Here is a 19382-nt window from a genome sequence, read left to right on the forward strand (position 1 = left end):
TTGCTGAGTAGCAATGAAGAGTATCACCAGCAGCTTCTGCGTACTCAGTTTGGTTTCTGCAAGCGCATCCCAGACCTCTCGAATGGTCGTTCAGACTGTCCAAACTGATAGTGGTCTGGTTCAAGGCCATTCAGCTGCAACTGCACCCGAGGTGTCCGAATACCTAGGAATACCGTACGCCAAACCACCAATTGGCGAGCTTAGATTCGCCGCTCCACAACGATATCACGGAAACGGTTCAATCAATGGGACCTCTTTTGTGAGTTTTCGCTGGGTACATTTTGTGTACTCGCTGACGGCGGAACACAGGGCTTCTCTTGTCCAATATCGTCAACGTATTCAAGCCAACTCCAGCCTTCACCAGAGGCGAACCTCAACCTCACGGCCGCGGGGGTGAAGATTCTTGACGCCATCGCCCAAACTGGAGATCGTTTCAGCGAAGACTGCCTGACGTTGAACATCTGGACGAAGCCCCAGGTTGGTGAACAAGGTAAAGCGGTCATGCTATGGATCTATGGTGGTGGCTTTATTGCTGGGAACTCCGACGCTCCTACGTATAATGGGGCGCATATTGCAGACCAAGAAGACGTTGTCGTAGTGTCTATTAAGTACGAGCTCACCCATATTGAACCGACCAGGCAATCACTGACCCATCTAGTTATCGCGTCAACATCTTCGGCTTCCCCGGCGCCCCAGGCTCGTCGAACCTCGGTCTCTTGGATCAACGTCTCGCCATCGAATGGGTTCGTAACAGTATCGCCGCTTTTGGCGGCGACCCAGCTCGCATCACGATCTTTGGCGAGTCCGCAGGAGGCGGTGCCGTCGACTTCTACTCATACGCCTGGACGGCTGACCCTGTTGTCGCTGGTTTCATCGCGCAGTCTGGGACAACTGAAGTTGTCCCTCCAAACGATGCGTCGACTGCGGCGGCGCTGTGGTTCAACGCATCGATGATTCTTGGATGCGGTGGGTCGGGTGATAATGCGACGGAAGTGATGAATTGTATGCGCACGAAAGATGTCGCCCAAATCACTACGGCAATCAGCAGCCTCCCAAACTTCGTCACAAGCGTCGATGAGCAAGTTGTATACTCGGACTACCCTGCACGATCACTCGCTGGAAACTTCATCAAGAAGCCCATGCTTATCGGACACACTGACTTCGAGGCTGGTATGGTCCGCATCGTCTCTGGGTTGAAAAACATCACCTTGCCCGACAGCATCCTAGACGCTTTCGATCTCGAGACATTCTACTGTCCTGCTGCATCTCGCGCAAACGTGAGCGTGTATAATAACGTCCCTATCTGGCGCTACCGGTATTTTGGCGATTTCCCGAACATGCGACTTTCGGAGACGATTCACACTGGCGCGTACCATGGAGCGGAAGTGAACATTCTTTTCGACACCGTGCCGGTTGGAGAAGGCATACCGGAGTCTACAGCGGCTGAAATTGAGATTGGTGATTACATGCGCGGTGCGTGGGCTGCTTTTGCGAAAGATCCCGAGAATGGGTTGGATGCTTACGGATGGCCCCGGTACGACCCTACCAAGGAGACGTTGATTCGGTTGGGATATATGAACAATACTGGACCGAACGTTGCTTTTCCGGGAAATTACGACTCCGCTTGTGGCTCGATTTTTCCCGCCATCGCTTCCTAGTCATGGAATGCGATGGGAACGCCGCGTACCAAGAAAACTTGAAAGCTCTTCTCGACAAAACGCATCACTTTCCTGTATTTCTATCGTCATTCAATCATGCGGGGAATCTACGCAATTCTTGTCCTCAGTTCCAGCTAAGGGTTTTCCCCAGCGTCTATGGTAGCCATCGGCGTTTTCTACCCGTTGCCCTCATTTTCCCAGTGCATGATGTTTCCGAAGCCTATGTATACATGTGCAACCGCCTTCCTCCCGCTCCCCCTCTGCCCTCATTCAGGGCGCTTCAAGCACGCCCCTTAAAATGGTACACGTATCGCTCATTCCCCGCCCTCGCAACCACCTTCCCATAAACCCTACTCGCCAGATCCCTCAGCCGCCCCACCATCTTCTCATCCCCATAATACCTCTTTACCACATGCTCCGGCTCGACCGCACTCCACAAACTACTCCAACTATACACCCCACCCTTGCCGACATCCTCGCACTCCATCCTGCTCCTCGCGTCCCACCAGCCCGGCAGCGACCCCTCTCTCGTCTCCGCCAAATCCAAGAACTTGCGGAAATCGCCCAGCACGTCCTGCGGATGGAACGGACTGTAGAGAGTAGCGGGGCGCACCTCGCCCGCGAGGTTGTACTCGTCGTCGGTGCGTAAGCGGTATGCATCGATCAGGTACGTGTACACGGCCCGGGCCTCCAGCATGTGGAAGTCTAGCGCGGTGGAGTGGTCGGGCAGCGGCGCGAGCTTATAGCCTGGGTCGGCGATGAAGGCTTCGGGGTTGTAGGTGCCGAGGACTTTGCCGATGGGGGAGTCGTAGGAGGCGGGTTTGTGCAGGGGCCAGTCGGCTTTCTGGCAGGCTTTGCTGCAGTAGTCGACGGCTTCGCAGCGGCCGCAGTGGAGGAGGGGCTGCTGGGCGGTAGAGGGCTTTTTGCAGGTTGCGCAGGTGCGGGCTGCGGATGGAATTAGTGGGATGGGAGGGGATAAGATGGGGGGTTGAGATGGGATACGTATGCGATGTGGTTGAGTCCATGGTTGTGGTCAATGCTTTGGTGTTGAGGGTATGAGGTCAGAATTTTGGGGCGGTGGTACTTACGTATGGGTGCGAGTGTAGTGACTTATTAGTGAACGGGAGAATAAGTGGGAATAGAGAGTGGCGGTTTCGTTAATGTGAAGTACAGATTCACCAATGGAACTAGAGTCTTCTCTGAAGCCATTCTGCCGATGCCCTTTTCCCAGCCCGTGCTGTGCATATCGATCTAGTGAACCAAGTCCAAATCATGTCTTGGATGCTGGAGGAGGTATGCTTCCCAAGACAGACATATCCGTATCCCCAACAACGCCACCATAGTGTACCATCCAGCTGACCGTCTATCCCTAGTCCGAGGGAGGACTCTTCGGCCACATATCGGAGTCAACGACATCCGACCAAGTCAGTCTCTCCCCATCGTAATACTCCGTATTGCCATACAGGTTCGGCGGTTGGGCTTTCTTTGACGATTTCGCCTTCTTGGACTTCTTTGGCTTCGCTGGCTTTGCCTTCGGTGGGTTTGACAATGAGGCTGATTCATTGTGAGACAGCGCGTTCATGTGGTTCTCGAGTGCGCTCTGTGTGGCGAAGATTCCACGGCAGCCTTTCGTAGGACAGGAGAAACCGTGACCGGTGGAGCGAAGGTGATTTGAGAGGCCGTTCTTGGTGGTGCACGACTTCGTGCAATCCGGGCAAGAGTAGTGCGGGGCGGAAGATTTCGCGGCTTGAGTGACCTGAGAGGTCTGGGTAGAGGCCATGTTTGGGGAAGAAAACGGGGCTTGAGTTGGTGTAAGCTAGATGGCGAAAGAGCGTCAATAGTTATTCGAGAGGTGTTGGAGGAGCTTCAAGCGTTTATGAGAGGAGGCTGTCTCTTGCGCATCTGCACACCCCGCGCTTGTACGACACGGAGCACTCGTTTTAAAAACCGCAAGAATATGCATCGAATAGTATGATTGGCCGAAGAATGGCCTAGAAACTTAATCGACATAGCGAAATATAAGGGCCTCGGACTCTATTCATCCCTATTCATCCCTCAACCCCTGATACACCCCCTGCTCCACCTCCGTCGACGGAAACAGATTCTTACCCAGGTCCATCGGATAATACCTCATTCTCCCCCACTCCCACCGTACTGTCGTCCTCCAGTTCCACCTATTACACTCATACAGCAAAAACCAATATCCCACTGCCTCCTTCATGCCCGGGTACTGGTACCCGCCACCCGCATCCTCTTCCTCATGTATACCCCTCTCTACAATATGCCGAATCTCCTCCTCAGGAATGTCGGTAATTTGCATGCCCTTGCAATCATCATAGCGGTGAGGATACGCTGGAAACGTGTACGTCGGAGCTTCTGGATGATCGCGCACGAATTCGGCGAGCTCTTGGCACTGATAGTATACGATACCGTCTGCGAGATCTTCCCAGTCGGATTGGAGCGGGATGCCTTCATCCTTCATCCAATTGATGTACGAGCGGGCGACGTACTCTTCCGGAGGAAGTCCGTCCAGTCTGCAGCCTTTGTTCCTTCCGAACGTGAGGACGTATTTTTCACCTGGCTGTTCGGGTCGGCGGACGGGAAGGTGAAATTTTAGTGCAACGTATAGGTCCTTGTGCCACAAGCTCTCGTGCTTTTTAATACCGATGACGAAGCGATTGATATACGAGATTGGAACGTCTTCGAGTCGCTTTCCCTTGTGGAAGCCGTGGGTAAATGTCCATTTGGAGGCCCAGGCCGTGAGCGCTTCTCGCAAGCCTTTGGCATGAGCAAGGAGTTTCTCGTCGTTGCCGATCTCTTTTCGGTAACCGTGAGGTAGTTCATTGATGGTGCAGCCCCGATACTGCTCAGGCCCAAAATCTATGCGGTATTCGTTATCCGAAATGGAGCTAGCTGGCGAGGGGCTGCTAGCTAGCGAAGAGAGCCCAGCGTCCAAAATCAGGTGTGCAGGCTCGCTTTCAACTTCATCACCTTCCTCAGCACTGCGGCTCGTCGAGGAAGATGATATGTATCCGATATCCGGGCCCAAGGGGTCATCTTCGGCTTCGGTGTGCCTGCTAGCTCTTGTAGGGGTAGGAGGAAGTTCGGCGTCAGCCTCGTTCACCCCGGTGCATCCAACGCGCAGATGTGAATCTGGTGGGGTCAAAGGCCGTGGAGGAGAGAAAGAGGCATCCGGAGACGAGGCACTACATTCTCCATTCGAGGGGCTGTTCCGAGCTTTCTTCGTCGGCGTGGGAGGGGTCAGCAGCGCGCTAGACGACGCGTGCGACTCCGAGATCTCGGGCGGAGGTGTCTCGGGTCTGACTCTCTTACCCTCCACCTGAGAGCACGTTGACACCATTGCAGGCGATGGAGGCGATCTATGGGAGCTGGACATGCATCCCATTGGGAGAGAAGAGGAAAAAAAGAGGAGGAATCAGGGACAAGTATCCATAGCCTAGGCCCGGGGATCAAGGGGTATGAAATAGGTGGGCCGGAAACGGGACGACGCGTGCGGGTCGCCCGTTTAGGCGCCGTGGCTGACCACCTGAGAACATTCGGGATGCATGGCTGCATTGACCACCCAGGGGTAAGCGAACCTTATCACCCGGCCTCGCCTCGCTCGGGATGGCAGAAAAGCCTTCAATGGGCTTCGAGATGGTTACATTCCGTAGAAGTAGAAGATTCCTGTCGGTTGTGAGATGACTAACTAGGTCAAGGCACTTAGTATACTCCTCTTATGTTTAGCGCCCATGGACTATTTCCCCTGCGCCGTTTGGAAAAGCCTCACTCGACTTCGCCGAGATTTCCCCAGTCGCGCAGCCACTCCACAGCCTTGTTGCGTATGCACAGCCTTTTGCTACGCGTTCGTAGCCTTGCTTCGCGTGTCGGACGTGCTGCGTCCAGTTCAACAGTCCAGTTCTTTTTTCTCGTCCTAATCTCTTTCTTACTTCAATGTCGGCATTGAAGGTGAAAGCTTACTAGAGCCCAACCGGAACGAGGAAGTCTTGAATTCCTTTCCATTCGCTGTCCGCTAGACTGTAGCACTTTCTCTGAGCCCCCTGCGGGGGCGCATGGGTAACATAAGTAGAGCAGGGATAGATGGCAGCGGCGAATCCCAGCTTGGAATGCTCTTTGATAGTCACCATTAAGGCGCTGGGTACGAGGTCAGTCAGGGTCTCATTCGCGGGCTAACTTACGTCCTACATTGATCAGCAAGGGCTCTGTGGCGCATTCTATCACCAAAATATAACATTCCTCAGTGGTGCGTGCTTTCCATGAAATCGACATCGGCATCAAAATCGACAACCACCCTAGCCGCTTGACTGCCTCCTTAAAGGCTTCCTCACCCGCTTTAGATCCGCTAAAAGCCGTTACTCTTGCCTGCCGGCCGTTCGAGCCATCAACATGAAAGCCGTACCCTTCCTGGGTTGGCTGGCCTTATCGTGCGCTCGGGGTAGGCTTACAAGCTGAATATGTCGTGCGCTCCAAATCTGCCTGAGCGCCAGGGAAAGACCGGATTTTTGACATGCACACGAGCAGCTCCGCCGCGCTCGTACACAGCCACATGGGCCGGGTCTCTACAAAAGGCTAGTGGACCCGTTTTCGAAGGAGTCGAGTGATGGGCCCCAAGTCGACTTCGATCCTAGCGGTGCATTTTCTTTAATGCTTCGGTGCTGCGATGCTGGATGGTGAGCAGGCTAGCCGATGGTACGTTGGCGGATGGAGGGCTGGCCTGCTTGGCCCAGGCTGTCGTCGAAGACGTTTCGCTCAAACTAACGGGCAACAAAGTATGAGGAAGCTGAATATGTAAATGCTGGAAGGGGGAGAAGTCGGAGAAAAAGCCGCCGTCGGAGCAGTTGATGGGGAGATGCACCGATCGGCACGTTCTGCGCAGAGTTTTCTGCTGGAGAAGCGATGTCCATGATAAGGCTGTGGGGTCGCGTGATAGAGATGAGCTGCTCGTTGAGGTTCTCCAAGTGTCCGCTCTTCTGCTGCGAAAGACACGAAAGCCCAAGACTTCGTCTGGCGGGAGCAACCAAGAACGAGTCTAGTCCCTATTAGGTTCGCTTCCCAATGCGTCATCGCGAACACGAACACGAACCTCAGCCTCGGTCTCTCATCAACACCACGACTTTATCCTTCGCGCCCTTCTAACATGTCATGACCAAGCGGCCGCTCGACGCTATCGCTGATGCATCTCGCTCAGAAGCACCAGCGCGACCACCGTTCGCGGAGGGTGATGGGAATGGCACCGGCGGAGAAAATAGCGAAGGCCCCTCCTTCAAGAAGCCCCGAAGTTTCATAGCCACTCTAGTATGTGCTCCGGACTCTACTCGGTGAATAGCATATGCTCACAGAACGAGGCTTGTGATGTTTGCCGGGCGAGGAAGACGAAATGCGATGAAGACCGGCCCCGGTGCGGCTACTGCAAGACGATGAACATCGAGTGCACGTATCAAACACCACGGCCTACGAAGTGAGCCACCATGGCATCGCCACTCTTGGTTGCCCGTTGACGTCTAGTGCAGGAAAGATCAGTCCATGTCTCTCGCCATAAATGCCATCAGACGGTTGGAGGCGAAGGTGGAAGATTTGGCAGCCGCCATCAAGACGTCGAATGTTGTCGCCCCTACTCTACCAGGAATCTTCCATGACGGGAGATCACCTATCGCTACGTTCTCTCAAGCTAGTCCGGGGGCGGTTGGCCAAGAGTCAACCAATGCTTTGTCACGTTATGAGCGAAACAACCTGCAGGAGATGCAAGTCTCCCCTCAGGCTACGGGTACCCCGGCCAAGAGCCCGCATCCGGTCTCCGAAATCAATGGTGCAGTCAAGCTGTCTTTCAGCCAGCATGGAGTGGCGCTCTGGCCGGCTGTCAAGCAGATCCTACCTATGGAGTTTGTCGCGGCTCGCGACGCCATGCCTAAGGAGTACGTCGTCGAAATCGAAAGCCAGAGGTCACCACTGCCGATGCATATCGATTACCCCATAGGGCCTGCTCCCGACTCTTGGTTGACGGGCCTTCCACTTTCAGTCATCAAAGGTCTTGCAGACGCCTTCTTCGCGGTGTTCCATCGCAACACGCCCGTGCTCGACAAATTTCACTTCTTCTCCAGCACCCTGGGCCTGGCCATGGAGACCGACTTCGGATATGACATCGAGACGTGCCTAGTATTGAACGTCCTTGCTCTCGGCTGTCTGGCCGTCAAAGCATATGCAGAGGGGAACTTTGCTCTGCCTTCACGTCACCCGCCCTCTGGTACAGACTTCGCTCGGCCTGAATGGTACGAGTTGGTGTTGGATGAGCCGTGTGGCCTAAAATTCTTCAATGAGGCTCGTAAGCGCTTTGGCTTCCTCATGTGCCAGAACGATCTACAAACCGGGCAGTTCTATATGCTATCCACTCTTTACTACGCACAAGTTCTACGGCCAATCGATTCCTGGACGACAGTAAACCGTGCCGCGTTATGCTGTATGAGCATGCTGGCCCGGACCGACTCGATGGACTTCGATCAGTGGGAGGGCGACATGTTCTCGAGGCTATTTTGGTGTACGCTTATGTACGAGACGATCATCACGCAGGAGCTTAGTCTGCCACTGAGCGGATTGCTGGAGTACGAAGCCGATATGCCTATTCCAAAGTTCACGCCTTGCCCGCGACCAAAGACGTCGATATCCGGTCTCCTGGTCGACGAAGACGATTCTTTCTTCAACTTCCACTTCCTCGCTCAGGCCGCTCACCGTATCATCCTCACTCGCATTAGGCACAATCTCTACTCTTTCGCTGAGAAGGAGGGATATCCCAGTCCGACACTAACGGCAGAGATGCACCATCAGCTCGAGCAGTGGCGCACCAATCTCCCTTCATCGCTCCAGTTCGCGGATAATGAAAACGTGGACGATTCGGCAAGCCCAGCGCATGTCATCGCGAAGGCCATGCTACGAAGCCGCTACCTGGTCGCAAAATTCCACATCGGGCGTCCCTTCCTCTACAAGGCCCTCCACGCGCCGGGCCACACCACCGATAGCGAATACCGCGAAGTCCAGGAAGGCCTTCGGGGTGGCATGTTCTGGCCGACGACCATGGGTCTCTGCACTCGAATGCAGTCGGCGCTGCCGCTCAAATTTGGCTGGTGTTCTCAATGCTTTGGGCAAGTCTTGCTCTTCCACGCTGTTGCGCGTTCACCGGACCCCAAGCTGCGGGAGACACTGCCCGAAGGGTGGCAAGAGTGGGTGCAGATCATGATGGCTCTCATCGAGAGTTGCGGAAAGGACAGTCCAGGCATTGCGAAGGATGCTGAGTTGCTGAAGCTGCTCTGAGGAAGCTTCTCCGCAGTGCACAGCCATGCCGACGGCCGACGCTCCCGGACCTGCGTACAAGCCGACGTCACCACGGCATAGGCATTGCCCAGGGAATCATATCCTTCGCCCGCACTTCTGATACCGCGTTGCAAAAGAGAGTGATAATCACCGTTCACGATTTCCTTCGTTCCACGTCTATGGACGCAGCGCTGCGGCGTACTGCTGTGGCTTGTCCGGGTGTATTCTAGGGGAACCAGTAAAATAACGCGTGTGATTTCAATAGGGGAAACCGAGTATTGACCACGCACAAAGCAGACGTCGAGGTTATCATGAGATCTCTTATGATGCGCAGCCCGTGTTCTTGCATCACTTTGATCCGCTGCACCGCCACATGCTCGCATCCTTCAGCCCTGAAACGGGACAAGACCGGAAGATTACGCGACCAGGCATATGATCGACACCCGATTAACTAATTATAGAGGTGGAGCGAACGCTTTGGCTTCCCATTGCCTCCTCCTACGCGTACGATTATTGGGTAACTTCTCGCCGCTAGTCGTTGCGGTTTCGAGAAGTGCTTGCGAAGTTGCATGAAAGGACACCATGAAAGCACAGCTTGTCCTATGTCAAACGTCTCGAAACTGCAAAGGCCGATCGCCGGCGCACACTTGGCGGCACTGTGGCTTGGACGCTAGCCTCGCATGGCGCTTAGCGCGGGCAGGTGGCATTGGGCCGGGAGCTTAGCTGGGACCCCTGCAACAGCGACACCTGGGCATGCGCGACTCAACGGCTCAGGCCTCACAATAATCCCCTGACTGCGCCCGCTCCTCCACAACGCACCCCGACGCTCTTTCCTTCTCTTCTGTGCGCTGCTTGCCGCGACGCTGCTTCACTGATTGTCCTTTCTGAACCCGCCTCGGTTGCTCCATTTATCCGCAGAGTGTCGGGCTGCGCAGCGTCAGGGTGGCCTGGTCTAGGCCACGTACTTCTCCGACCACCTCCGCCCGGGACCATCGAATACCGCATTCCCGCGACGCACCGCATTCCTGAGACCTAAAGCCCCGCCATTCTTTTTGCTCGTCATGTCCGCCGCGCCCAATTATTCGTACTCCAGCCTTGCCAATATGGGTCCGCAAGGCCGGTGGCGGCGCGTGCTGTTCATCGCCCTCATCCCGACGCTGTGTGCGTTCGTTTACTACGCATACGGGTCGAGTTACCTGCCGTCCACCTTCAAGCCCTCGCAGTGAGTCTCCCGCGATTTAGTGAGAGTTTGAGCATCTTCGCCCGTCTTCCTGGCCACGCTCGATGCGACGGCAGCCTTTTGTTCACTTGCTAATCCCACTACGCTCCAAGATACCCATACCAGCACAATGTGTCCCTCCCCGCCGACGACGTATCCATGTCGACCGTCATCAAAGCCCTTTACGGCCCTATACTGCACCCCGTCGACGCCGCGAATTTCACCGATGAAGACGGAGACACACACCATCTACCCGGCGAGCCGCGTTTCAAGGAGAGATTGGGGAAGCGGGTGCTGGTATTGGATATTGATAGCAGACCGCTGACGGGCGATGGGCAGCTCATGAACCAAGAGCTGAAGTGGAAGGGCATGCGCCCGTTGTCGGCGGGCATGCTGAGCCACTACATGTACGGTATGGTTGTCCGTGATGCCATGTTTGGTACCCAGTGGGTGTTTGACTGATGTCTCGCAGCAATGATCCACGGTTACGACTACAAGTTCATCCGCGCACCCGATTACACCGACCGCTGGGGGACATGGGTGAAGGTACCTATGATGAAAGAAGCCCTTAAAACGCACGACTACATCGTGTTCATGGACTCAGACGTCATGTTCCACTACCCGCACCTCCCGCTCGAATGGCTCCTGAACTACTGGAATATGACTCAGGACACGCTGGCCATGATGTCCATCGACCCCGACGAACCGCAGAACTACGACGCAAAAGGCAACCGATACCTGAACACCGGATTCGTGATAGCGCAACAGAGCAAGCGCACGCAGGAGATGTACAAGGCATGGGCCGAATGCCCGTCGGAGAACCGCTACACTGGCTGCTCGAGATGGAAGCTGGACTGGGCGCATGAGCAGGCCGCGTTTGGAAACTACATCCGCTACGACTTCGACCGGCCCGACGATATCAGGGTACTGCCCTGCGTAGAAGCCAATGGCGCACCTGAGGCTGTCAACCGAGGTGGCTGCAAAGGCATCTTCGTGCGCCACTTCTGGGTCGACAAGGGCCTGCTCTCGAAAGGCCTTGCCGACTCAGTCATGCAGTACTTCCTTCCCCGACTACACCAGCTCTACCACCAAACCGCGTCAGAACACATCGTCGACGCGAAAGGCTACAGGCTAAAGGGTGCCGAGCTGATCGAGATGACGCCCGAAGAGCAGGAGCAGCTGAAGAAGGACCAAGGCAAGAACCAGAAAGACGAAGGATTCTAAGCCCAGCATTTATGATACCCCGAGCGACACCGACATCGACTCCCACGCATACCGCCCTCGCGCCGTCCATTCCCTTTGGATCTATTCCTGTCGCTCGATTGCTTACCTCCTGCATCGCTTGGCGTTTTTCGGCGGCATTGTCTTGCGCACCCGTAGCGCTTTTCCGACTTCTTCTTTTTCCATAATTGAACCTATCCCGGCGCACAGATTATAGCGAGAAGCGCAAACGCCAAAAAGGCCTGGAGCACTTCAGCCTGGTTTATAGCAGGCACTTTCCTTCCCCTTTGTACTATACACTTATCCTGGGAAGACTGGTTGGGATTGGGCACTATGGCGTTGAACATGGCTTGGGATGGGGCTTATCAGCGCATGCGTTTGGGTGCATTATCACCTGGCTGGCTTCTACTGTATGAAAGGTGTCGCGCCTGTTGTGAGAAGCAGGGCTAGAGACTGATGAGAAGAGGATACAGGACAGGAGAATGAAGGGAATTTTTTTGAGTTCAGATAGGATTTAGGCGTGTGTGGATACGCTGCGAAGCGGGGCCCCGGGGATGTTTGTTGATAGGATGGATGAAGAGGTGAATACTAGATCATGTGCTCCTCGGGATCCGCGGACCGTTCAACACCTACCTTATCGCGCTTTCCAAGGCTATACGTGACCTCATGCTGGACCGGCTTTGACTATGCGGAGTCAGTCGCTCCTCCCATGCATGAACGGAGAACGTGCTTGGCACCGCAGCAGCACCGCGGGTGCTTCCTTCCCGTTTCCGGGGGCGCGCTGTTAGGATCGCACCACCACCTCCCTTCTGCTTCTACCTTTCACGACAACACCACAGCTGCCGGGTGATACTCAACGCACATAACAGCCGCCTTCTACAGCTTCATCGCCGATGTACAGGGACCACCAAGGCCCGCCGATCCGCTGGCGATACATCTTCTCACGACACGGCGGTGCAATATCGGGAAGGAGACCCATTGTGCACATTGTACCGTAGGGCTCGTAGCCTCTAGACGGCTCATGTGGTCAGGTATTGGTTACCTGGCTGTTTGTATTGTGTATTTGTTGGGGGGTGGTACGCGAACAACCCCCCGGCCTCTTTGTGGCCATGTGATATCTCGGGGTCTTTTCTTCTATGCGCTGTTCTCCGTTGAAGGATCTTCTTTTCTTTACACGCCGTCCGAGGTTGAAGCCTCTTCCTTTCTTCTTGCAGTGTCTTCTCGTCTATCTATCGACGCCGATACCGTGGTCGAAAATCAACGTAAGCATATCGAAGGGTCTACTCGCGACTACGCTGACTCTCACCTCGCTAGCCCTAGAACAGCCGGTCACTGCCATGGAATCAATGTCAGAAGCAAACGAAAGGCCGAATCTCTGGGAGCTGGCATACGAACAGGGAGAGTTCGACGAGGAGGGGATACGCGTGCTCGCCCAGTCGTCGAAAGAACACAGCAGCTCCTGGTCGCCCATGGTTCTTCTGGAGCAGGTCAAAACTCTCAGTTCGGCTCGATTTGTGGAATGCAAGCAGAGCGGCTGGTTGACTGGACCGAGGGGCGATAACTTCGCCGTGATTCATCAAGTCCAAACAATTGTCTCCGCTGTGCTAGAGCTAAATGAAATGGTCAGCGCTGGGTTGAGATTCGACGCCTCAGGGTATGGGGCCACGGCTTGGTCAATCATCACTTTCGGTTTGGAGGTATGTCTTGACTTGCTATGGGTATCTGACCCTTGATGCTTTCCATATTGACCAGAGCCTATCAGCTACGTCAGAACGATCTCAGGCGGACACAGGCCCTTTGCGACGTATCGGCATATCTTGCAGACCTCCTCGCGCGTTACGCTGGCTATGAAATGCACTACAGCGACCCTAGAATCAAGGACTGGAGCCAGTTGCAAGGCTGTATCGTCGACGTGTATACTGCGGTCCTCAAGTATGCCATCGGTGTGAAATCCGCAAGAGAGTACGACGTCGACGTGAAACTCGGGAGAGAGGACGACGTAACTCGTCAGTGAACTCTCTCTATTAATTGAAACCATTCCGCTGATTTTTCTGCAGAACGAGCTCTAGGTAGCTTCCAAGCTATCGCCGAAGACTATCTCGATGCTCTCAAAGCGAAGGTCGTTGACGTCGATGAAGCCGCGAAAGAGTGGCTGAGCCCGATTGCACACCAATATCGATTGAAGGATCGTCAACAGGTGAAGGAACAGACTGCCAATATTCTCTCTGCCGTTTCCCGCGTCTCTGTTGGTAGGTGTAAGGTATCTGAGCAAGAAGAAGTCCGTTAACGCGATGTACAGCGGCCGACGAGAAAGACATACGAGACTGGTTCTCAAGCGACGTCCCAGGCACACATGGGAGAGTTCAAGATGACCTACAAAAGTACAAGCTGCAACTGGAACCCGGAAACCGGTTTCTCCACTCTGAGTTCTTCAAACAGTGGAGGGACTTTCCTCAGCAGATGTATTGGCTCGAAGGCGGTGGTGAGTCCACATACGCTCAAGTTCTCCCAATTGCTGACATTAGACGCAGCTGGGTGTGGCAAGACATATCTATGGTAAGCCCTACCTTTCGCAGACATGTACCCTAAATCATGCCCAGATCCATCAGCTAAGTTCTTGGGCAGCTCCATCATCGTCAGCCATCTGCACGCCACTTACCTGAGCGACTCCCGAAAAAGTATCGCATACTGGTTCTTTGAACCCAAGGGAACTGAAGTGAAAGCGATGGGCCGCATGCTTGCATCCCTAATCAAGCAGATTTTGGTAGGGGTCCAGCCACTTCCACGCTTTGTTACGGAGTTCGTTGAAGATCATAAGAAGCGAAACGCCACTCCAGACATCAACCAGCTCATCAAGCTACTACATCGAGTCATCCGGACGCTAATATCGAGTCGGGACATCTTTCTTGTCTTGGACGCTGTGGAGAGGTGTGGGGAGAGCCCCCCGTCCGAGGGTTCACCCGAACCCCTGCTGGATTTTATTTATAACCTTGCCGAGCAAGTCTACGGGAATCTTCACTTCATCATCGCAAGCAGGCCAGATGACCGTGTCCTCGACATGACGCGTGCGCTGACCATTCCCGCGATAAGGGCTGACGTCGCCAAAGACACCAAGGATGACGTCGACGCAGTCATCGACTATCACCTAGAGCATGGGCCTTACTTGAAGAACGCCTCCCCAGTGACGAAAAACCTCGTAGCGTCGAGGCTGAAGCAGGACGAGCAAAAGTAAGTCGCCAGAGCTAGCGCTTATCCAAGGAAAGAATCTAACGACAACAAAGATCTTTTCCCGGGTCAATGAACAGCTCAAGGCCCTGGAGAGATGCAGAACCGATGCGGATGTCCGAACTGCACTGAGCCGAGTCGGCGGTGTCTGAAGCTTTCCGGAAGGGAGCAGGTACAGCTAGCGCCTGGGATTGAGGAGGTTTCGGGTAAGATGCGGGGATTGGAGGAGATTGGTGTCTCAAAGCTTGGAAAAGGCTCTCGTTGCGCTGGATCCAGTACCACGATCTCCCGCAAGCCCCAGAGAGGGAGATGGATGGTGGGCCTATAGGTGAGGCGAGCCTCGGCGTGAGGAGTGGGCATGTTGTCGCGCAAAAGTTGTCTTTCGTCTTTTTGCTTTGCAACATCTCACTGATGTATATTATACGACATAGTTCGAGGGCCTATCTATCTGCTTAGGCTGCTTCGGCGTCAGCGGGGAAATTGTCTAGCCTTCACGATCTTTCAAGTTACGTTTCTAGTTATGCCCGTCCGAGAGTTAAGCGTGTAAAATGGTTATTTTCGAGGTGAATATGAGATCACGTGCTCCTCAGGATCCGCGGCCCCCCCGCTCAACACCTCATCGCGCTTTCCAAGGTTCTACGTGATGCTGGACGGACTGGCTGGTGAGGATGCGGAGTCAGTCGCTCCTCCTACGCATAGATGGTGGAGGGCGTGCTTGGTACCGCAGCACCCGTCGGTGCTTCCTTCCTTTTTCTGGGTGCGCGGTGGAAATCACGGCACCACAGATTTTCTTTCGGCTTTTTGCGTCGTGGAACATCTCACCATCTCCCTCCAACAACACGGTTGCTAGCTGGAGTTTCGCTGATCTGCGTGCAGGCTGAGGTCCTCCTATGGTTGCAAACAAGTGGTAGGTACGTGTATGTGCACCGGCCGGTGGTGCTTCCTTCATTTGGCTGTTTCTGGGGATGCAGAGTGGGGATCGCAACACTATTTTCTTCCCTTTGTCTCTTTGCTTCGTGGAACATCTCACCGAGCCATACTACTCGGCTTAGAAAGTGTGTTGCCCTGCTTGGGGCGTTGAGGGGGGTTTTCGGCGAGGTTGTGACGGGTCTACCGACGAAATGGTAAGGTGGTGCGGGGCGACGACGTTTGTGGTGTGAGAAGATTCTGAGGTAAGGTGGGAGTGGGCAAACTCGAGTAACAGTGCTCACCCTGTTGCAGTGCGGGATCGTCGGTATGGAGTCAGCGAGCCTCTGACAACACTCGCCTGCATGCATATGGCACTGAAGGTCTTCAGGCTCCCGGCATACCGATTTATTCAACAGAGCATAGGTGTGCAACTGGCGAGAAGTGGATTCACTAGTACAAGTACATTCATGTCGGTGGCGAAGCGTTTCACCACTTCCTTTCGATACAACACTGAAAGCCTTCAGGTTCGGTATGACGGGCCTGCCATACGCGGTGTCGGTTCACACGGTGTGGCAGCAATATCTACGGTGCAAGCAGCTTCCTCGTTGTGGTCAGGAGGGGCACACGAAACCCCTCTCGGGGTAACATGTTGAAACGTTCACAGCATCTTGGATGCGCTGTGGACGATTCGAATCGCTCGTCTTCTTTGGGCCTGTGGTGGCTGAGATACCGCTCTCTGAGATACCATCCCCGCACCCTCCTCCGCAATGTCCCTTCCAACTCTCTCAGACACCCAACAACGACAACGATGAAGCGATCTGGTTCTCGATTACCGTTCGGCTTCAGGCGTAAGGACAAGGATCCAGGGCGCCAGAACACTCCTGATTCGCTCCCCGAGAGCTCCTCTTCGGCTCTTGGTTCGCCGCTCCTCGCCCCACCCGCTGCGCCCAATATTGTTTCAGATGTCCAAGCCGGCGATGAGCTCGAGAGCAAGGAATTTGTCGCCGAAGTATCGTTGCAGGTACCTGTCGTCGAGAAGCCATCCATCGAGAAGCCAGATCTCTGGCAATTGGCTTTCGAATCGCTTGAGCTCGACGAAGAGAAGAAAGCGCTGCTTGCCCCTACTCCGGGCCCTTCGGAAACGCCATGGTCGCCGAAAGAGTTCGTTACAGAGGTTATTGGCCTGACCCAAGAGAGATGCGCGGATTATGAGAAGAGCGGCTGGCACGTCACCACGCAGAACGGAAAGGAGATCAAAGTTAGCCGGCAAGCGAAGTCGATTCTTTGCTCTGTGTTGGAGTTTAAGGAGCTTATTGATGCGGGACTGAGATATGATGTCACTGGATACGGCGCAACAGCTTGGTCGATGGTTTCGTTTAGTCTCCAGGTACGTAAGGTCCCTTATTATGCCTATTATAACAACCTACGCTACAAAGCTAACTCACCTCCCCAGTTGGTGCAGAACGACCAACAACGCATGGACGAGATATTTGGCGCTGCCGAATTCGTTGCGGATCTCCTTTCCAAATATGCGAGCATCGAGCGGAATTATGGGGATGAGCGGATTGAAGACTGGAATTCACTTCAACAAGCAATAGTAGAGGTTTATGCTTCGATATTGATATTTGCGAGGGAAGTTAAATTGGCGCAGGAGGCGCCAAGATCGAGTAAGCCTTGCACAGTGACCATCTCTGTTATGATAGGCTTACTGTATAGCTCGCGTTGTTGACAGCTTCCGTGCTCTGACACAAGACCCCTTACAGAGGCTAAAAGACGAGATAGGTTCACGGGAGACGAAAGTCAATGACTGGATGATCATAGTAGCGCAGAGCTGTACTAAGTTCCCCTCGCTTTGCAAGCTTGATAGAATGCTAACTTCATCTAGTCCGCCGCCGCGAATCGGATGAGATCCGTTCGAAAACCGGTGATATTCTCTCTTCCTTAGTCACAATTTCCAATACTATGACAGAGATTCACAAGTCCGTGAACTGTTAGTCAATCGCTCGCTTCGTTGGAAGCGCAGGCTAACATTATCGCAGCTCTTGAAGAAGACAGACTTCGCAACGAACTTTCGCGGGTCGATTACTCCCGACGGCACCGTGATATTGTGGAAGATCTCAGAAGGCATGACTTTGCTACTGGACGCTGGCTGCTCAATAAGAACCGAGATTTTGCGGACTGGAAACGATATCCGCAGAGCGTAATCTGGCTTTGTGGTCCCTGTAAGCCATACATCGAATTATACGGGCCACATAACTAACCACGTTCGTACTGTAGCTGGGAGTGGAAAGACCTATCTCTGGTAATCGCCTCAATACGTCGATAATGCCCTTGCTAAATTTCCTAAGTTCCACTATAGTACGCCATCTTGAGAAAGTTTACGCAGAAGACAAGAGGAAGGTCATCGCTTTCTGGTACATCGATCGCAACGACAAGCAAACGCAGAGTGTGGATTTGATGATCCGTTGCCTGATTCGCCAGTTGACTGCGACACGTGGAGCGATACCAGCAGCTGTTCAGGCGCTCATTACTGGATGCACTATGCGCGGGACGAGGCCGGACATCGATGAACTACTTCCTGTATTTCATGACTCACTCGAAAGCCTGGGAAAAGACGCCTTTATCATCATCGATGGCTTGGATCAGTGTCACGATGATAGCGGATTCCGCGTACGGTCCAGCTTGGCTGATTTCATAGAACAAGTCATTCATCACGGGCACGACAATATCCATTTCGCTCTCAGTAGCCAGGAAACCGAAAGTCTGCCCAATCCTCTGACATGGCTGCCTGACCAACTGAAGTTGATTTGGGTAAACATGGGTGAGGGGACAGATGTTTGGATATTTACGCAATCAAAATTGGAAACAGAGCCGGGGTTGAAAGATGTTCCTGGCCTTTTGAAGGACAAGATTCGTGAGTACCTGGACGGTAGGTGTGTATTCAATCATCTCTCCTGCTCTACTCACGCTTATAAAACGCGCGATAGTACGTCTTTCTTGTGGGCCTCGTCTAAGCTCAAGGATTTGGCAGATTGTCACAGCGATGCGGAAGATATCGAGAAGATCCTCAAGCAACATTCCCCAACAATGGATAACCTGTATGAGCAGAGCCTGCGGAGAGTCCCCGGGATGTATCGACCTCAACTGCGCTCCATACTTTGCTTTCTAGCAATCTGTAGTCGGCCTATGGCTGTCGACCTAGTGGCCGATTACGTCTTTTTGCGCTCCTCAGACGATATTTCTAGGATCTGCCCGAGTCTGTTGGTTAGACTAGAGACACGTTCGTCCGGTCGTTTGATCCAATTGTCGCATTTCTCAGTACGGGCCTTCCTCACCTCGGGGAACATACTGCGATCGGCCGATGCCTCATTCTTCCACGTCGATGAGGAGGGAACCCGAATTGAGTTAGCAAACCGGAGCCTGGATTTCCTACTAGAGATGAGAACATCAGCATTTTGGCCATTCGCAACATTCCACATCTGGGAGGAGATTACGAGAATTGCACCCAGCCCAGCTAAGCATTCTATCGAGGAGAAGATCTACCAACTTTTGCAACCGGAGCGTACTCCAGCGTTTATATTGCTCAGTGGCCGTATTCCCCAAGAAGCGTCCACGCCGTTGCTCTTTGCTATGCAGAACAAGCTCCGGGATATCGTTCTACGTCTCATCACGGAGCATCAGCAACGATGCTATGCGGGAAGCATTGATAGAGTAATTCAAATATGCTTCGGCAGGAGGGATTACGAAGTCCTTAGTCGAATCCTCGAGCATGATACTTCATACCATGAGCCCGGGATGGTACTCTACGAGGCAGCAGGGTCCGTGGA

At 53.9% G+C, this 19382-nt stretch overlaps 7 protein-coding genes across 7 annotated transcripts; 4 read left to right on the plus strand and 3 right to left on the minus strand.

Annotated features, from left to right (window-relative positions):
- Positions 1–13: 13 nt before the first annotated feature.
- BU26DRAFT_426854 (putative carboxylesterase) lies at positions 14–1658 on the plus strand (the record flags this gene model as incomplete). Its single annotated transcript, XM_033823701.1, has 3 exons — positions 14–259; positions 310–608; positions 659–1658. 3 exons carry the CDS (start codon positions 14–16, stop codon positions 1656–1658), a joined length of 1545 nt encoding a protein of 514 aa, XP_033684385.1.
- A 280-nt stretch (positions 1659–1938) lies between these two features.
- On the minus strand, positions 1939–3438 carry BU26DRAFT_551123 (uncharacterized protein; the record flags this gene model as incomplete). Its single annotated transcript, XM_033832084.1, has 2 exons — positions 1939–2603; positions 3045–3438. The coding sequence occupies 2 exons, from the start codon at positions 3436–3438 to the stop codon at positions 1939–1941; spliced, it is 1059 nt and encodes a 352-aa protein (XP_033684386.1).
- A 264-nt stretch (positions 3439–3702) lies between these two features.
- BU26DRAFT_505422 (uncharacterized protein) lies at positions 3703–5064 on the minus strand (the record flags this gene model as incomplete). The annotated part of the gene is made up of 1 exon (XM_033826853.1): positions 3703–5064. One exon carries the CDS (start codon positions 5062–5064, stop codon positions 3703–3705), a length of 1362 nt encoding a protein of 453 aa, XP_033684387.1.
- A 168-nt stretch (positions 5065–5232) lies between these two features.
- BU26DRAFT_317782 (uncharacterized protein) lies at positions 5233–6242 on the minus strand. The gene is made up of 4 exons (XM_033821999.1): positions 6125–6242; positions 5865–6021; positions 5640–5813; positions 5233–5599 (listed from the first exon to the last, which is right to left on the minus strand). Exons 2-4 carry the CDS (start codon positions 5952–5954, stop codon positions 5402–5404), a joined length of 462 nt encoding a protein of 153 aa, XP_033684388.1. The 5' UTR covers positions 5955–6021; positions 6125–6242; the 3' UTR covers positions 5233–5401.
- Positions 6243–7096: 854 nt separating this feature from the next.
- Positions 7097–8981, plus strand: BU26DRAFT_531230 (uncharacterized protein; the record flags this gene model as incomplete). Its single annotated transcript, XM_033831010.1, has 2 exons — positions 7097–7137; positions 7190–8981. The coding sequence occupies 2 exons, from the start codon at positions 7097–7099 to the stop codon at positions 8979–8981; spliced, it is 1833 nt and encodes a 610-aa protein (XP_033684389.1).
- Positions 8982–10042: 1061 nt separating this feature from the next.
- Positions 10043–11424, plus strand: BU26DRAFT_427488 (uncharacterized protein; the record flags this gene model as incomplete). Its single annotated transcript, XM_033823734.1, has 3 exons — positions 10043–10203; positions 10314–10612; positions 10673–11424. The coding sequence occupies 3 exons, from the start codon at positions 10043–10045 to the stop codon at positions 11422–11424; spliced, it is 1212 nt and encodes a 403-aa protein (XP_033684390.1).
- A 1334-nt stretch (positions 11425–12758) lies between these two features.
- BU26DRAFT_565038 (uncharacterized protein) lies at positions 12759–14778 on the plus strand (the record flags this gene model as incomplete). The annotated part of the gene is made up of 7 exons (XM_033833346.1): positions 12759–13118; positions 13184–13427; positions 13479–13670; positions 13721–13903; positions 13953–13977; positions 14047–14649; positions 14703–14778. The coding sequence occupies 7 exons, from the start codon at positions 12759–12761 to the stop codon at positions 14776–14778; spliced, it is 1683 nt and encodes a 560-aa protein (XP_033684391.1).
- Positions 14779–19382: the final 4604 nt, after the last annotated feature.

Source organism: Trematosphaeria pertusa, assembly GCF_010094035.1.
Source record: "Trematosphaeria pertusa strain CBS 122368 unplaced genomic scaffold BU26scaffold_7, whole genome shotgun sequence".
In the NCBI taxonomy this organism is placed as follows: Eukaryota; Fungi; Ascomycota; class Dothideomycetes; order Pleosporales; family Trematosphaeriaceae; genus Trematosphaeria; species Trematosphaeria pertusa.